The sequence below is a fragment of the Coregonus clupeaformis genome, chromosome 26, assembly GCF_020615455.1.
Source record: "Coregonus clupeaformis isolate EN_2021a chromosome 26, ASM2061545v1, whole genome shotgun sequence".
NCBI lineage: Eukaryota > Metazoa > Chordata > Actinopteri > Salmoniformes > Salmonidae > Coregonus > Coregonus clupeaformis.
Window position 1 is genome coordinate 35,993,948 of NC_059217.1, and position 16,533 is coordinate 36,010,480.

General features: G+C 43.7%; 1 protein-coding gene across 8 annotated transcripts in view; it reads right to left on the minus strand.

The window, feature by feature from the left end:
- LOC121540091 (pleckstrin homology domain-containing family A member 7-like) overlaps window positions 1-16,533 on the minus strand; it is a 171,218-nt gene that overhangs the window by 126,159 nt on the left and 28,526 nt on the right. The window contains exon 1 of one of the 8 annotated variants that reach the window (XM_045207836.1): window positions 7,249-7,594. The exons of the other annotated variants lie outside the window; for them this stretch is intronic. Within the exon in view, the coding sequence (XP_045063771.1) occupies window positions 7,249-7,316 (68 nt within the window). The 5' untranslated portion in view covers window positions 7,317-7,594. Of the gene's footprint in view, window positions 1-7,248; window positions 7,595-16,533 lie in introns of those variants that run through there. 8 annotated transcript variants of the gene reach the window in all.

The following is a 16,533-nucleotide window of genomic DNA, read 5'->3' on the forward strand; positions in this document are numbered from 1 at the left end:
TCAACTCAGATTGTCCGTGTATCCATTTTGTAAGCAATTTTTTTTACAAGGAGCATGTGTCAAATCAAATCAAATTTTATTTGTCACATATGCAGATGTTATTGCGGGTGTAGCGAAATGCTTGTGCTTCTAGCTCCGACAGTGCAATAATATCTGTCACGTCTCCTCCCGTTGCTCCTCTCTGGCGCTCTGATTCGACGGTCTACTGAGCCACCAGTCTGAGAGCACCACCTCGGCAACACCGGAACGGAAACCCAACGCACCTTAATCACCTCCAGCGGACCTGCACCTCATCATCTCATCACCACCCCTACATAGCCCTGGACTGTTCAGTGTTGTGTTGTGTGTGATTGTTAGTGTCATGTCATGTACTCGCTCTTTGTTGTTCTCTTGCTCAGTGTTAAGTAAACCTTTGCATTGTTGATTCCTGCGTCTGCGTCCTGCCTCTTCGTATCCTCAGTACTCGTCACAATATCTAACAAGTAATATCTAACAATTTCACAACATATACCCAATACACACAATCTAAGTAAGGAATGGAATTAAGAATATATACATATATGGATGAGCAATGACAGAGCGGCATGGACTAAAATACAGTAGAATATTATAGAATGGAGTATATACATATGAGATGAGTAATGCAAGATATGTAAACTTGATTAAAGTGACTAGTGTTCCATTTCTTAAAGTGGGCAGTGATTTCTAGTCTATGTCTATAGGCAGCAGTCTCTAATGTGCTAGTGATGGATATTTAACAGTCTGATGGCCTTGAGATAGAAGCTGTTTTTCAGTGTCTCGGTCACAGCTTTGATGCACCTGTACTGACCTCGCCTTCTGGATGACAGCGGGGTGAACAGGCAGTGGCTCGGGTGGTTGATGTCCTTGATGATCTTTTTGGCCTTCCAGTGACATCGGGTGTTGTAGGTGTCCTGGAGGACTGGTAGTTTGCCCCCGGTAATGCGTTGGGCAGACCGCACCACCCTTTAGAGAGCCCTGTGGTTGCGGGCGCCACAGTTGCCATACCAGGCGGTGATTCAGCCGGACAGGATGCTCTCAATTGTGCATCTGTAAAAGTTTGTGAGGGTTTTAGGTGCCAAGCCACATTTCTTCAGCCTCCTGAGGTTGAAGAGGCTCTGTTGCGCCTTCTTCACCACACTGTCTGTGTGGGTGGACCATTTCAGTTTGTCAGTGATGTGTGGGCCAAGGAACTTGAAGCTTTCCACCTTCTCCACTGCGGTCCCATCGATGTGGATAAGGGGGTGCACCCTCTGCTGTTTCCTGAAGTCCACGATTATCTCCTTTGTTTTGTTGACGTTGAGTGAGAGATTATTTTCCTGGCACCACAATCCCAGAGCCCTCACCTCCTCCCTGTAGGCTGTCTCGTCATTGTTGGTAATCAAGCCTACTACTGTTGTGTCGTCTGCAAACTTGATGATTGAGTTGGAGGCGTGCTTGGCCACACAGTCATGGGTGAACAGGGAGTACAGGAGTGGGCTGAGCACGCACCCTTGTGGGGCCCAAGTGTTGAGGATCAGCGAAGTGGAGGTGTTGTTTCCTACCTTCACCACCACCTGGGGGCGGCCCGTCAGGAAGTCCAGGGCCTCGAGCTTAATGATGAGCTTGGAGGGTACTATGGTGTTGAATGCTGAGCTATAGTCAATGAACAGCATTCTTACATAGGTAATCCTCTTGTCCAGATGGGATAGGGCAGTGTGCAGTGTGATGGCGATTGCATCGTCTGTGGATCTATTGGGGCGGTAAGCATTTTGAAGTGGGTCTAGGGTGACAGGTAAGGTAGAGGTGATATGATCCTTGACTAGTCTCTCAAAGCACTTCATGATGACAGAGGTGAGTGCTACAGGGCGATAGTCATTTAATTAGGTTACCTTTGCTTTCTTGTGTACAGGAACAATGGAGGCCATCTTGAAGCATGTGGGGACAGCAGACTGGGATAGGGAGAGATTGAATATGTGCGCCTATGTTGAAAAATGTAGGCACACGCAAATAAATTTAGGAGCACAATCAAAAATATTTGAGGTAATAAAGCTATAATCCTTAATTTTTCTAGGCACACTGGTGCTTCCAAATTCAAATTCCAGGTCGCACAGCAAAATATATGCAAGTAAAATGGTCGCACTGTAGAGCCCTGATGCACTGGTACCGCTTGCCGTGTGGAAGCAGGGAGAACATTCTATGGCTTGGGTGGCTGGAGTATTTAACCATTTTCTGGGCCTTGCTTTCACACCGCCTGACATAGAGGTCCTGGATGGCAGGGAGCTTGGCCCCAGTGATGTACTAGGCTGTCTGCACCACCCTCTGTAGCACCATGCGATCGAGCAGTGGTGCAGCCAGTCAAGATGCTCTCAGCTGTATAACTCTTTGAGGATTTGAGGGCCCATGCCAAGCATTTTCAACCTCCTGAGGAGAGGTTATGTGAGTGTGTGTGTGTGTCTTTTGATGGTGTTGATTTGAGAGCAGGGCACATCTGCAACAGTGTGATAAATGTAATGATGTCATTACTGCTGGAGGGGGAATAGAGCCACAGTGATGATATCTCAGCCTCTTTTACTCATACTTTTATTGGAAAAATAGAGAACATTTCACTAATACCTGGTTAAATAAAGGTGAAATAAAAATATATATACTTTTTTTTTTTTTATACGAGGAGGAGTCATTCTCATTACCTCAAAAATATTCAAATTTCTCAGAGTTTTCCATCAAACCTGGGAATGGGTTTGTGCAATTATTCAGATCCTCTGTGGAGTGAAACTGTGCTATGATGAGGAGACAACAGTGACGCTATGAGAAAGCACGACATGTCATTATGAGTTCTAGCCATTCTGAACCACCAGCCTTTTAAGCCAAAGAGCAAGCCTCTGTAACACTACCCTCAACCAGGATTCATTAACACATCATGGCATTTCCATGGGAATTCCAAATCAATGTGGGTGACAAATAAAAAACGCCATAAGTGTTACAAATATTAACACATTATTATAAACACTTAAAAATTGTCCCAGCCCACTATTATTAGGACATCTCAGAGTCAACATGTAATTTGAGCTCTTCCTAAACCAGTCCTTCCAGCCATTCAATAACTAATTCCACAGCATTGAGACATTGACCAAACTAACCAGCCTGTTCAGCTTGGGTGTATTCATTATGCCGATTCTGTTGTAAAACTTTTTGCAACAGAAACGATTTACTCCAAACGCTCTTTAACCTGACGTAAAAGCTGTTGGGTTCTTAAACAGAAGTTGTAATTCATTTGAAATTGTTGTACTTTCCGCGCATTGCCATTCCAATCCGAAAAGTCTGCGAAGTGTTTGGCACAAGCTGCACATCTACATGATCAATTCTTCCATGCTCTAAAGTCGAGTGAAAAGTTTTGCAACAGAAACCGTTTACTCCAAATGCTGTCGAGTTCCATTTTGTTCTTAAACGGAAGTTGTAGTTCAGTCGTGTCTCTCTTCAAAACAAATAACCGACTGGAAGAAGTTGGAAGGAACCGCGGGGACTTCACTCAACTTTATAACATGGAAGAATGGATCATTTAGATTTGCAGCTGAATACATCCCTGGTTCTATTCCACGACAAACGCAGAACCTCCTCAACCTCAGTTAGCCAGGAACAACATCACCCAATCTAAACCAGACTGTTCTACTAGCATCATTGTTTCTTCCAAAAAAAATTAATCCTTATAAAAAACTGCATATTCAGAAAAATGTTGCTACAGTGGGGAGAACAAGTATTTAATACACTGCCGATTTTGCAGGTTTTCCTACTTACAAAGCATGTAGGTCTGTAATTTTTATCATAGGTACACTTCAACTGTGAGAGACGGAATCTAAAACAAAAATCCAGAAAATCACATTGTATGATTTTTAAGTAATTAATTTGCATTTTATTGCATGACATAAGTATTTGATCACCTACCAACCAGTAAGAATTCCGGCTCTCACAGACCTGTTAGTTTTTCTTTAAGAAGCCTTCCTGTTCTCCACTCATTACCTGTATTAACTGCACCTGTTTGAACTCGTTACCTGTATAAAAGACACCTGTCCACACACTCAATCAAACAGACTCCTACCTCTCCACAATGGCCAAGACCAGAGAGCTGTGTAAGGACATCAGGGATAAAATTGTAGACCTGCACAAGGCTGGGATGGGCTACAGGACAATAGGCAAGCAGCTTGGTGAGAAGGCAACAACTGTTGGCGCAATTATTAAAAATGGAAGAAGTTCAAGATGACGGTCAATCACCCTCGGTCTGGGGCTCCATGCAAGATCTCACCTCGTGGGGCATCAATGATCATGAGGAAGGTGAGGGATCAGCCCAGAACTACACGGCAGGACCTGGTCAATGACCTGAAGAGAGCTGGGACCACAGTCTCAAAGAAAACCATTAGTAACACACTATGCCGTCATGGATTAAAATCCTGCAGCGCACGCAAGGTCCCCCTGCTCAAGCCAGTGCATGTCCAGGCCCGTCTAAAGTTTGCCAATGACCATCTGGATGATCCAGAGGAGGAATGGGAGAAGGTCATGTGGTCTGATGAGACAAAAATAGAGCTTTTTGGTCTGAAATCCACTCGCCGTGTTTGGAGGAAGAGGAAGGATGAGTACAACCCCAAGAACACCATCCCAACCGTGAAGCATGGAGGTGGAAACATCATTCTTTGGGGGTGCTTTTCTGCAAAGGGGACAGGACGACTGCACCGTATTGAGGGGAGGATGGATGGGGCCATGTATCGCAAGATATTGGCCAACAACCTCCTTCCCTCAGTAAGAGCATTGAAGATGGGTCGTGGCTGGGTCTTCCAGCATGACAACGACCCGAAACACACAGCCAGGGCAACTAAGGAGTGGCTCCGTAAGAAGCATCTCAAGGTCCTGGAGTGGCCTAGCCAGTCTCCAGACCTGAACCCAATAGAAAATATTTGGAGGGGAGCTGAAAGTCCGTGTTGCCCAGCGACAGTCCCGAAACCTGAAGGATCTGGAGAAGGTCTGTATGGAGGAGTGGGCCAAAATCCCTGCTGCAGTGTGTGCAAACCTGGTCAAGACCTACAGGAAACGTATGATCTCTGTAATTGCAAACAAAGGTTTCTGTACCAAATATTAAGTTCTGCTTTTCTGATGTATCAAATACTTATGTCATGCAATAAAATGCAAATTAATTACTTAAAAATCATACAATGTGATTTTCTGGATTTTTGTTTTAGATTCCGTCTCTCACAGTTGAAGTGTACCTATGATAAAAATTACAGACCTCTACATGCTTTGTAAGTAGGAAAACCTGCAAAATCGGCAGTGTATCAAATACTTGTTCTCCCCACTGTATCTACAAACCAAGTATGATTCCACAACAAAAGCTAAACCACTCTGGTAAACTACAATTGTATTGAGATTGCATGGCGACCATGTCTGATCCCATAATGTGGAAGCGACAGTTCCCTCCAAATGCACAATATCACCGGCACTAACACGCTTCCCTGAGGAACACCTCTGCTGTATTTCCAGGCCATAAACAGCATATCAAAATGGAAGAGAGCAGGATGTAGTATAGTAGTAGTAGTAGTAGTAGTAGTAGTAGTAGTACCAGTAGTAGTAGTAGTACCAGTAGTAGTAGTACCAGTAGTAGTAGTAGTAGTAGTAGTAGTAGTAGTAGTAGTAGTAGTAATAGTAGTAGTAGTAGTAGTAGTAGTAGTACCAGTAGTACCAGTAGTAGTAGTAGTAGTAGTAGTACCAGTAGTAGTAGTAGTAGTAGTAGTAGTAGTAGTACCAGTAGTAGTAGAAATAGTAGTAATAGTAGTACAGTGCCTTCAGAAAGTATTCACACCCCTTTACTTTTTCCACATTTTGTTGCGTTACAGCCTGAATTTAAAATGGATTACATTTAGATTTTGTGTCACTGGCCTACACACAATACCCCATAATGGCAAAGTGGAATAACGTTTTTAGAAATGTTTTCTAATTAATTACAAATGAAATGCTGAAACACAGATTCAACCACAAAGACCAGGGAGGTTTTCCAATGCCTCGCAAAGAAGGCACCTATTGGTAGATGGGTAAAAAAAAAAAAAAAAAACTGACATAGAACATTTATTTGAACATGGTTAAGTTATTAATTACACTTTGGATGGTGTATCAATACACCCAGTCACTACAAACATACAGGCGTCCTTCCTAACTCAGTTGCCGGAGAAGAAGGAAACTGCTCAGGGATTTCACCATGAGGCCAATGGTGACTTTAAAACAGTTACAGAGTTTAATGGCTGTGACAGGAAAAAACTGAGGATGGATCAACAACATTGTAGTTCCTCCATAATACTAACCTAATTGACAGAGGGAAAAGAAGGAAGCCTGTACAGAATACAAATATTTCAAAACATGCATCGTGTTTGCAATAAGACACTAAAGCAAAACTGCAAAAAAAAGTGGCAAAGAAATTAACTTTATGTCCTGAATACAAAGCGTTATGTTTGGGGCAAATCCAACACAACACATCACTGATTACCACTCTTCATAGTTTCAAGCATGGTGGTGGCTGCATCATGTTATGGATATGCTCGTCATCGACAAGTCCTAAGGAGTTTTTTGGGATGAAAATAAACTGAATAGAGCTAAGCACAGGCTAAATCCTAGAGGGAAACCTGGTTCAGTCTGCTTTCCAACAGACACTGGGAGACAAATTCACCTTTCAGCAGGACAATAACCTAAAACACAAGGCCAAATATATGCTGGAGTTGCTTACCAAGACGATATTGAATGTTCCTGAGTGACCTAGTCACAGTTTTGATTTAAATCGGCTTGAAAATCTATGGCAAGACTTGAAAATGGCTGTATAGCAATGATCAACAACCAACTTGACAGAGCATGAATAATTTTAGAAGAATAATGTGCAAATATTGTACAATCCAGGTGTGCAAAGCTCTTGGAGACTTACCCAGAAAGACTTACAGCTGTAATCGCTGCCAAAGGTAATTCTAACATGTATTGACTCAGGGGGTTGAATACTTATCTAATCAAAATATATTAGTGTTTTATTGTTCATAAATTTTTAAGAAATGTTAGAATTTTTCTTCCACTTTGACAGAGTATTTTGTGTAAATCGTTGACAATTTTTTTTTTATTAAATCAATTTTAATCCCACCTTGTAACAACAAGAGGTGGAAAAAGTCAAGTGGTGTGAATACTTTCTGAAGGCACTGTAGTAGTAGTAGTAGTAGTAGTAGTAGTACACACCTGCAGGAGGGTGCATGGTAGAAGGGATGTCCGGGGAAGTGATGGCAGTATCCTGACTGGGTCCACATGATGCGTCTGGTAATCCACTCAGTTACTAAGGTTACCGGCTATTGCTTCAGTTTCTATAGCTGCAGCAGACCTACAGTCAGACTAATTGTGGTGGCTTTACCTTAAAACAGAGCTTCTGCTTTCGCTTTCTTTAACTTTCCCATGGGGAGGGATAAAGGGAGAGAGGTAAGAAATAAATGAGAGAGAGAGAGAGAGAGAGAGAGAGAGAAATAGAGAGGTTCTTCAGCTTGTATCTCCAAATCACTTCAATGCGTATCTCAGCGTGAGCAATATCCCCACGGTCTCTGAAAGGAATCGCCAAAGTCCCCCAGTCTCTCGCCTGTCTCTCTACAGCGGATCTCCAGCTGTCTCACTACCGTCTTCAATGCGTATCTCCTCAGTCTGTGGAGGGTACCGGTAGTCCAGTTTCTATCTATCCCGTATCTCCACTGTCCCTTATGTGTAGATCCGAAGGGTTTTGGCAAATCTCTCTGGCGCGGTCTCTAATACACCTCTAAGGTAGTCACTATCCCCTAGCACCAGCACTCCACAGGCTCCCAAGCCTCATGACACAACAGCGCTGTGCGGCATTGAACGACTGAGCACACACAGACCAGGAGAGGGGAGAGGGAGAGAGAGAGAGGGAGAGCGAGAGAGCGGTAGACAGAGCGAAGCTGCTCTCCTTTTCCCGCCTCATGCTCATTGGCAGGAGAGAGAGAGAGCAAAAGAGTGAGAGAGAGAGAGAGAGAGAGAGAGAGAGAGAGAGAGAGAGAGAGAGAGAGAGAGAGAATGAGAAAAACAGTGAGAGAGCGTAAAAAAGGATGGAGGCATCGATAGCGATAGATAAAGACTGATCCTAACAGAAACACAACACTACTCTACCATGTCTTGGCAGCAGGGTTGGTGGTGTGCCAGTAGCCTTCATCAAATGAAGCCTGCAGCTGAGAGGTCACCTATGTGTGCCTAAACAAAGATCTGCTGTCCCCAGGGAGAGCGACAGAGAGAGCAGTCTACTCTGGTGTCCTACTGAACAGAGATATTTTACTGCAAGACACAAGAGACTCTACTTTACCTGAGGTGTTACTAATACAATGACAACTACACTTCACCTAGGGCCACCACAGCACATATCTGTACACTGACAGTTTCTGTCGCTGTAAAAGTCACAACTTCCAACATGTAAAATCTAGATTTGTTTTCAATAGAGGACTTCTATATTTGGTGGGAAAAGTGGATACATTATTTTATTCATACAATAGTAATTTATGTCCAAGAGTTTAAGCCCAACTATGGAGACATTGCAAGTCATGTTGTTAGTCCAGTTGTGACATTTTTAGCGCCATTGTTCAGTAAGTCAAATGCTTTAGATTAGTAATGAACTTCAACTGGGTGGAACAGTGGACCTCTGTGTCCATGTTCTACGGACTGTTGTTTTGTCTGTACAAAATGGCAGGGCAGGGGCCTGTTCAGGAGGATGCAACGTTACAGAACAGATCAGATAGAAATGTGTATCGAAATTGTCTGTCAGATATAATTGGGACTATTTCTATCTGCAAAATTCAGTGCCAAGAGCAAGACAGGACATGAGCAAGAGGAAGTTATGTCCAGTAAATGGATTTCCCATTATCAAATCTAACAGGGTAGTTCTGTCGAACGTCCACTGGGGCAGTAGGATCTCAAACTGAACAGAAACATGAATCCAAGGGTGTATTCATTAGGAAGTAAATGACTGAAACGGGGAGGGACTAACCTTCCAATAAGAAATGCTATTTTTCATTGTGAAAAGTGTTACTACGGTTTCCTACGGGGTGCACTAATGAATACATGCCAGGGGTCTCGTTGGGTTAGTTTAAAACTACTACATAGTTCCTTGAATGACCCAACAGTCTTCTTTGTCTAAGTCAGTGTTTACAAAACCCGGTCCTGGCCCCTCCCCTTGCACTACACAGCTGATTCAAATAATCAACTCATCATCAAGCTTTGACTATTTGAATTAGCTGTGTAGTGCTAGGGTGAAAACCAAAACGTGCACCCCTTGGGGTCCCCAGGTCCGAGTTTGTGAAGCGCTGGTCTATGTGTTACTCAGAGAGCATATTGAATCAGCGGCCTCAGGCCTGTTATGTCATACATGACAGTGTAGGTCTAATACAATATGGCAGGCAGACAGATTGATATATACAGGTTATTTGTGTAGAGCAGAGAGCAGCACTCTCCCACGGTGGCGGTGTGTAATTGTGTGGTTACGTCATGCTCCGGAGCTGCCGAGACTAGGGGGAGACAGGGAGGGAGGGAAGAGAGGATAAGGGAGGGAGGTGGGTTCTACGCTCTCCTGCTGTTTGTTTTTAGGAAACTAAATTCCAGCCCAATTTCATCAGGGAGAGGAAACAGGGCCTACTCACTCCCTCCTCTTTTCCCCTCTACCTCTCCCCCTCTACCTCTCCCCTCGCTCTCTGTGTTAGAAGCAGATGGACAGTCTTCACCTGTGCTCTTGCTCTGCCCACGCACAGAAATAGGAGGAAAGAAATACAAGCTGGCACATGCACGGTTTCTCTCACACACACAAAAATAAATGTCCTCCGGCACACACACACACACACACACACACACACACACACACACACACACACACACACACACACACACACACACACACACACACACACACACACACACACACACACACACACACACACACACTGGGGGCTGAATTGAATCATCATGTCAGTGGGTGTGATGGGCCAGTGTGATGACATCTCTGACTTAGCTTATCAGTCTCCCACAGCAGCCCTTCTCCCCTCGCCTTCTCCCCTACCCTTCTCCCCTCGCCTCCCCTTCTCCCCTACTCCCCTCGCCTTCTCCCCTCCCCTACCCTTCTCCCCTTCTCCCCTACCCTTCTCCCCTCGCCTTCTCCCCCTACCCTACCCTACCCTTCTCCCCTCGCCTTCTCCCCTACCCTTCTCCCCTCGCCTTCTCCCCTACCCTACCCTTCTCCCTCGCCTTCTCCCCTCCCCTCCCCTTCTCCCCTCGCCTTCTCCCCTACCCTACCCTACCCTTCTCCCCTCGCCTTCTCCCCTACCCTACCCTACCCTACCCTTCTCCTCTCGCCTTCTCCCCTCCCCTACCCTTCTCCCCTCGCCTTCTCCCCTACCCTACCCTACCCTTCTCCCCTCGCCTTCTCCCCCTACCCTACCCTTCTCCCCTCGCCTTCTCCCCCTACCCTACCCTACCCTAACCTTCTCCTCTCGCCTTCTCCCCTCCCCTACCCTTCTCCCCTCGCCTTCTCCCCTACCCTACCCTACCCTTCTCCCTCGCCTTCTCCCCCTACCCTACCCTACCCTTCTCCCCTCGCCTTCTCCCCTACCCTACCCTACCCTTCTCCCCTCGCCTTCTCCCCCTACCCTACCCTACCCTTCTCCCCTCGCCTTCTCCCCTACCCCTACCCTCCCCTTCTCCCCTCGCCTTCTCCCCTACCCTACCCTACCCTTCTCCCCTCGCCTTCTCCCCTACCCTACCCTACCCTACCCTTCTCCCCTCGCCTTCTCCCCTACCCTACCCTTCTCCCCTCGCCTTCTCCCCTACCCTACCCTTCTCCCCTCGCCGGGATTTTTGGAATAGCGGACACCTTTTAGTAACATGACATCCTCGCCGGTCCCACTCCTATTCACAAGGGGGCGATAGTAACTGTTTATATTTTGTGAAACCAAGGAAGAGTCGCCTTCCATTGCTAGTAGTAGCTAGCTGGCAGCCTGGCTAGCTGGCTAAAAACATAGCAAGCTAGCTAGCTAGCTTTTTTGTTTCCCACATTTCCATGTGAAATAATCAGATTTATAATTTAAAAAAAGATGCCCTGGCAAATACTCATTTACTTGCCGGTGTAACCTAAAACATTATCCCAGTTTGATATGCTGCTTGTGTATTCATTCCCATATCAGCTAAAAATAGAACATCATCATGTTTTGGTCATGATGAAAAAAAGCACCTGGCTAGCTAGTTGGCTACAGCAGGGTTATTTCACAATAGCCTGTAATCACTAGTTATTACTTCTAAACAAAATACATTTTTAGGTGGATTCTTGTTTGTTTTACTGTTTGAACAGTCGCTGAGATTATATTTGGTTATCAATGCAAAATAGCCTACTTTGATGAATAGCCTATAGATCAGATCAAGGAACCAAGCGACAACACTGCCTCCGCGGCTGCGGAAGGAATGATACGGTGTGTGTCAATTTTCAGGTAGTAAAAAAAGTATGGCGATGGCCGCAGCGTCGAGGAGACGCCCCTTTTTGTGAGGAAAAACGACATTGCAACACTCAGAATCTTGCGTCTGCGTAGAGCTTGTAGCTTTAGGGGGCCTGCCTCCCTCTCCTTCACCATCTCTGTTCCTCTCTCCATCCCCTTCATTCTCCAACTCTCCTGAGACTTCAACAGCACCTTTCGCAGACTCACTTGATACATTTCACAACTACAGGTGTATGTGTTACACAGGATACAGTACAAACAAATAGCACAGTGACTGGTGAAGGTACAATAAGCTGGATGTCATTGAGCAATGAGTACAATAGCTTATTATAGTTTCGTATAAAGTCTTCCATGTGACCTTCGATTAGTTACTTCACTATGTTAATGTCTGAAAGTGTGTGTGTGTGTGGTGTGTGGTGTGTGTGTGTGTGTGTGTGTGTGCGTACAGTAATATTGTCACGATACCAGTATCGCGATACTACGATACCAGATTTTCCTTGGCAAAAAGGAAAACACAAAGCAGACTGAACTCTTTGGTCCTTTAAAACCTACTTCTGTTAAATATTGTGTGCTATAGCTTGCAAAATACACATGGCTTTGGGTGACAACATAAGGCTGTTGTTTCCAACATTAGGACTGTTTTCCTCAAGACTTTCAGACCGCTTCATTCAGACTTGTTTATTTTGCTTCCTTACTTCCTAGTATCGTGGTATCGTGACAACACTAGTGCACAGACATACTCTCTTCTCCCCAAGAGTCTACTGATCCAGATTCTTCTTCAGACCGACCACACACACACAGCTCTACTATTAATACACCTCAGCTGCGTCTTCTCTCACTGCAGCGGTGGCCTGAGGCCCAGCACACATCCATCTCACATGTTCATTGCAACTTGAGTACAGCAGGATGACATGACAAGACAAAAATCCTCCAAAACGCTCCGGGGGTAAGTTTCCACTAGTAGGTACACATCTAAGATCAGCTTCCCCTGCCCAAATCTCAACCTTAACATAGTGGGGGAAATGTAAAACTGAGACTTAACACAAAACTACACCCATAAATTGTCCTTCTCATACTCAGAATGTGTCAAAGTGTCAAGCCTCAATGCAATGTTGACATTACAATGTGGGGATTCTAAGCGCTCTTGCTGTGGGAAAGTTTGAAATGACGTTCTGTTGGGCTATGGACCAATAGTTTTCTTCCATTGTCTGTATTGGAGAACTGCTGGGCCAATTGGCTTTGGTTGTGTTTCAGCCATTGAATGATGAAGCTGAGATGCAACTCAGTCAACCAATCTGAATGATGCGGACTCAAATCAGTTCTCAACAATAAAGTTCTCAATTGGCCACTTACCAAAGCAACAGTGTCCAATTCATTCAGTAGTCACGGTGCTACTATTCAAAAACCAAGCCGTTATACAGGTCTGGCTAACTAGCTAGCAAGCTAATGCTACCTAGCTAACCTAGCTATGTCAAATTATAATGCGGTCCTTGGCTAACGATAACCTGCTATTGCTAGCAAGCTAACTAGCTCTCTAGCTGTAATTTTGGACTGGATTGCTAGCTATTCTATCAAGGACAAGGTGTGGAGTCAAATCCAGTGTGTCAGGCAATTGCAAGGAAGTCAAAAGTTCCTACAGCAGATTCTGAACCGAACCAATCAGCCGAGGAGCAGCATTGGATCAGAAAGGAAACGGACACTGAAAGCTGCCTACTTCCTAGATACCATCTCCATAATGAGTCTAAGAAAATATTAATGCTCTCGCTAGCCTTCCAGGTTTTCATTGGATGTGTCCAAAATGGCACTATATTCTTTATATAGTGCACTCCTACTGACCAGAGCCCTATAATTGCTGGCCAAAAATAGTGCACTATGAAGGGAATATAGTGCCATTTCGGACTCAGCCATCGAAACCTAGACAATGGAATCATTTGCACATCACCACCATCGATTCCTCCCTCAATACACTAGTCTGATGGTTATCATTTGAACTTAATGAATCTCATTCGTCAGGGAGAGTTTCTCATAATGTCAGATGAAGGACAGAAATAAATCTAATCCAAAAGCATTCTTCATGTAATATTCTTATAATTCCGTTAAAACCGGGGCAGCATATATAGGTTCTGACCTTTTGTGAAACAGCACAGTTAAAAATATATGGTAAATAGAAATAAATAAATAAAATATATGAGGGATTGGAAATGATGCAGACAATTACATTGATGGAAGCTACAATCTATCTGCAATATTAAAGCTGATCTACCCCCCGTAAAAAATTAATAATAATAATAATACAAATAATAACCTCGTGGCATCTCAAATGGCACCCTATCCCCTATATAGAGTAATACTTCTGACCAGGGCCCATAGGCTTTGGTCAAAAGTGGTGCACTATATGGGTAATAGTGTGCTATTTGGGACGCAACCAGTCTCTTCAAAATCATAATGTACTCATACTGTATTGTTATATAGACATTCTAAACCAAAGCAGGTACATTGTGTTACATTGTCTTCTCTACTCCTTTAGGGAGCCTGGGTTATCCTGGATTCTATATTAGTCCCGGAATTGGATTCAAAGTAATGGCCTGACTGTTTGAATCAAATTTATATGGGCCTGAATTCCGGGCCCTTTTTATGATTGAATATTAAAATAACCATAACTAAACTACTGAGCAGTTGGCTAACCATAACCCATGAGCTGTCTATACAGTCCTCCTAGTGCTGGGATAAGAGTGAATAATGGCTACCAGAAAAAGTAACCAATTGATGGTGGTGATGATTAGTATTATTATAATACACATGAGGGAATTCTGAGTCATTCCAAGTCAGGGTCATTCCATGTGAAATCTCAAAAGTAATTTAAGTCACAAATGCCAAATATAACATCACAATCCTTATGTGCTAAATATCAATAAATAACTTACTGATGTTACTTGTTAGCTGGTTAGCTGACATAGTTGGCTAAGTAACTTGGCTTGCATACTGAAGTATGTTACAATGTACGACTGCTGGGATGTATAGTGTAACCCTTAATTCTTGTTGTAGATATTTAACACTACCGGAAGACTTGTGGGATAGGCAGTAAAAATAAAACAGAAAACGATTACTTGTTGTTGAATGTCTCTGGACCAAGAGATCCAGCCAAGCAGTCACCAACATCCACTCTGTCTTTTTCTCCACATTCTCCTGACATGCGTAGGTGCCTCTGAGAATACTATCGTTTTCTAAATAAAAGTCCCCAGGGTACAAACAATAACAGTGCCTCAATACATTACGCCAAAATAAAAGTCATAACAAAAGTAAGGCTACAATATGTTTCTGAATATGCTTATGTAAATGTCCCAAAAATATGGATGTTTTAATCGAAGGTTGAAGTGAAGTGATCAAATCATTGCCACCTCAAATCAAGTGAGGAGGTTGAACCTATTGATGGGTCAAAGGAGGTCTCTGAACCCAACAATGAATGAGATTCATATGCATGTCAATGGTGCATGTCAATTAGAGATCTTTGTTGAACAGAAAAAAAGAGTACCCACTTGGTTACATGAGTAAATGAAAGAGAAAAGTATCATCCCCCCATGAAAGAGAGAAAGATAGAGAGAGAGGGAGGGAGAGAAAGAGAGATTCTAGTGTTCAGTCATGTTCCATCATTTTCCCTATTGCAGAAACTGAACCACATTAACAGCTATCAAATACTCATAAATAACAGTACAAGTATAAGCATTTAGCTGCACCTGCGATAACGTCTGCAAAAATATGTGTACGTGACCAATACAATTCTACTTTATTTTATTTGACAAGCCCTCTGCGACGCCCAGATGAATAAATAATCTCCCTTCCCAACAGCCAAGCTGTGCTACAGTACAATTAGCCTATTTTGGGTTGCTGTTGTAACGTAGCTTTCAAAACCATAGTATCCCAAATCCAAGAGCATCAACTCTGCAACAATAGCCTGAGAATTTGGACTCAACTTTCACTTGAATTTCTGTGGTTCGTAAATTCTCTACGTCCTGATCTTTTTGTCAGAGCCTCCCTTTGTTCTAAATGTCACCACGTTTACAGTGAAAGGTCAATAGTTGCCTTTTAATCAGGTAAGTTGGGTGAGCAGAACCGCTGAGTGAAGAAGTCTCGGTTGGCTGCTTAAAATTTCTCCTCGTACAGCCAAATTACCCACTTGGTAGGATCAAAGTCACATGTGATCTCACTCTAAAAGGACATCGAAAGGATACATTCATAAATAGCCTAATGTACATGTTCACAACTGTGACATATGAGAGGTCTGCACACTATTCTTCTGCATTGCATCTATAGACTTGTATAATATTCATTGGAAAGGTAGACAAGCCTTACTACAAAACATATGCTGTAGCTGTTATTCCGTTTTTGTTTACAACACTAAAATATCCCCTTACCTGGCCTCAGATCTAAGAGCAACAACAGACAACAACAATGGATGAATGGCCAAAATCCACTGGGTTTAGTTTTACCTCACACGACTGCTCTCTGTCTAACAATACACCCTGAGGAGGAGGACAAACGTGGCCCCTTTGCTAATGGACTGATTTTTTCTCTCCCTCTAACCTGATTCAGCCCAACACACAGAGCTTAGCTGTTACCGCACAGTCCCATTGTATGCCTGACTGACAGACAGACTGGACAACAGACAGACAGACTGGCTGAGACAGAGGGACAGACAGACTGGCTGATAGACAGACAGACTGGCCAACAGACAGAGGGACAGACACTGGCCAATAGACAGAGAGACAGACAGACTGATGGCAGTAGCTAACTACTGTAGCTAACTAGCCAGCTAATCTCTGTAGATAGCCAGCAAGATAGCAAGCAACGCTAAAGGGATTGCAAACGAGTTAGCATAACTCTAGCCAAACAAAAAAATTTTTTTTCTAAATATTAGCTAGCTGGCTAGCATTTATGGAGGCCAGCAAACACGTTCCTCACACGCTAGGAACTTATTTCCTCCAACGTTATAATGAAAAGT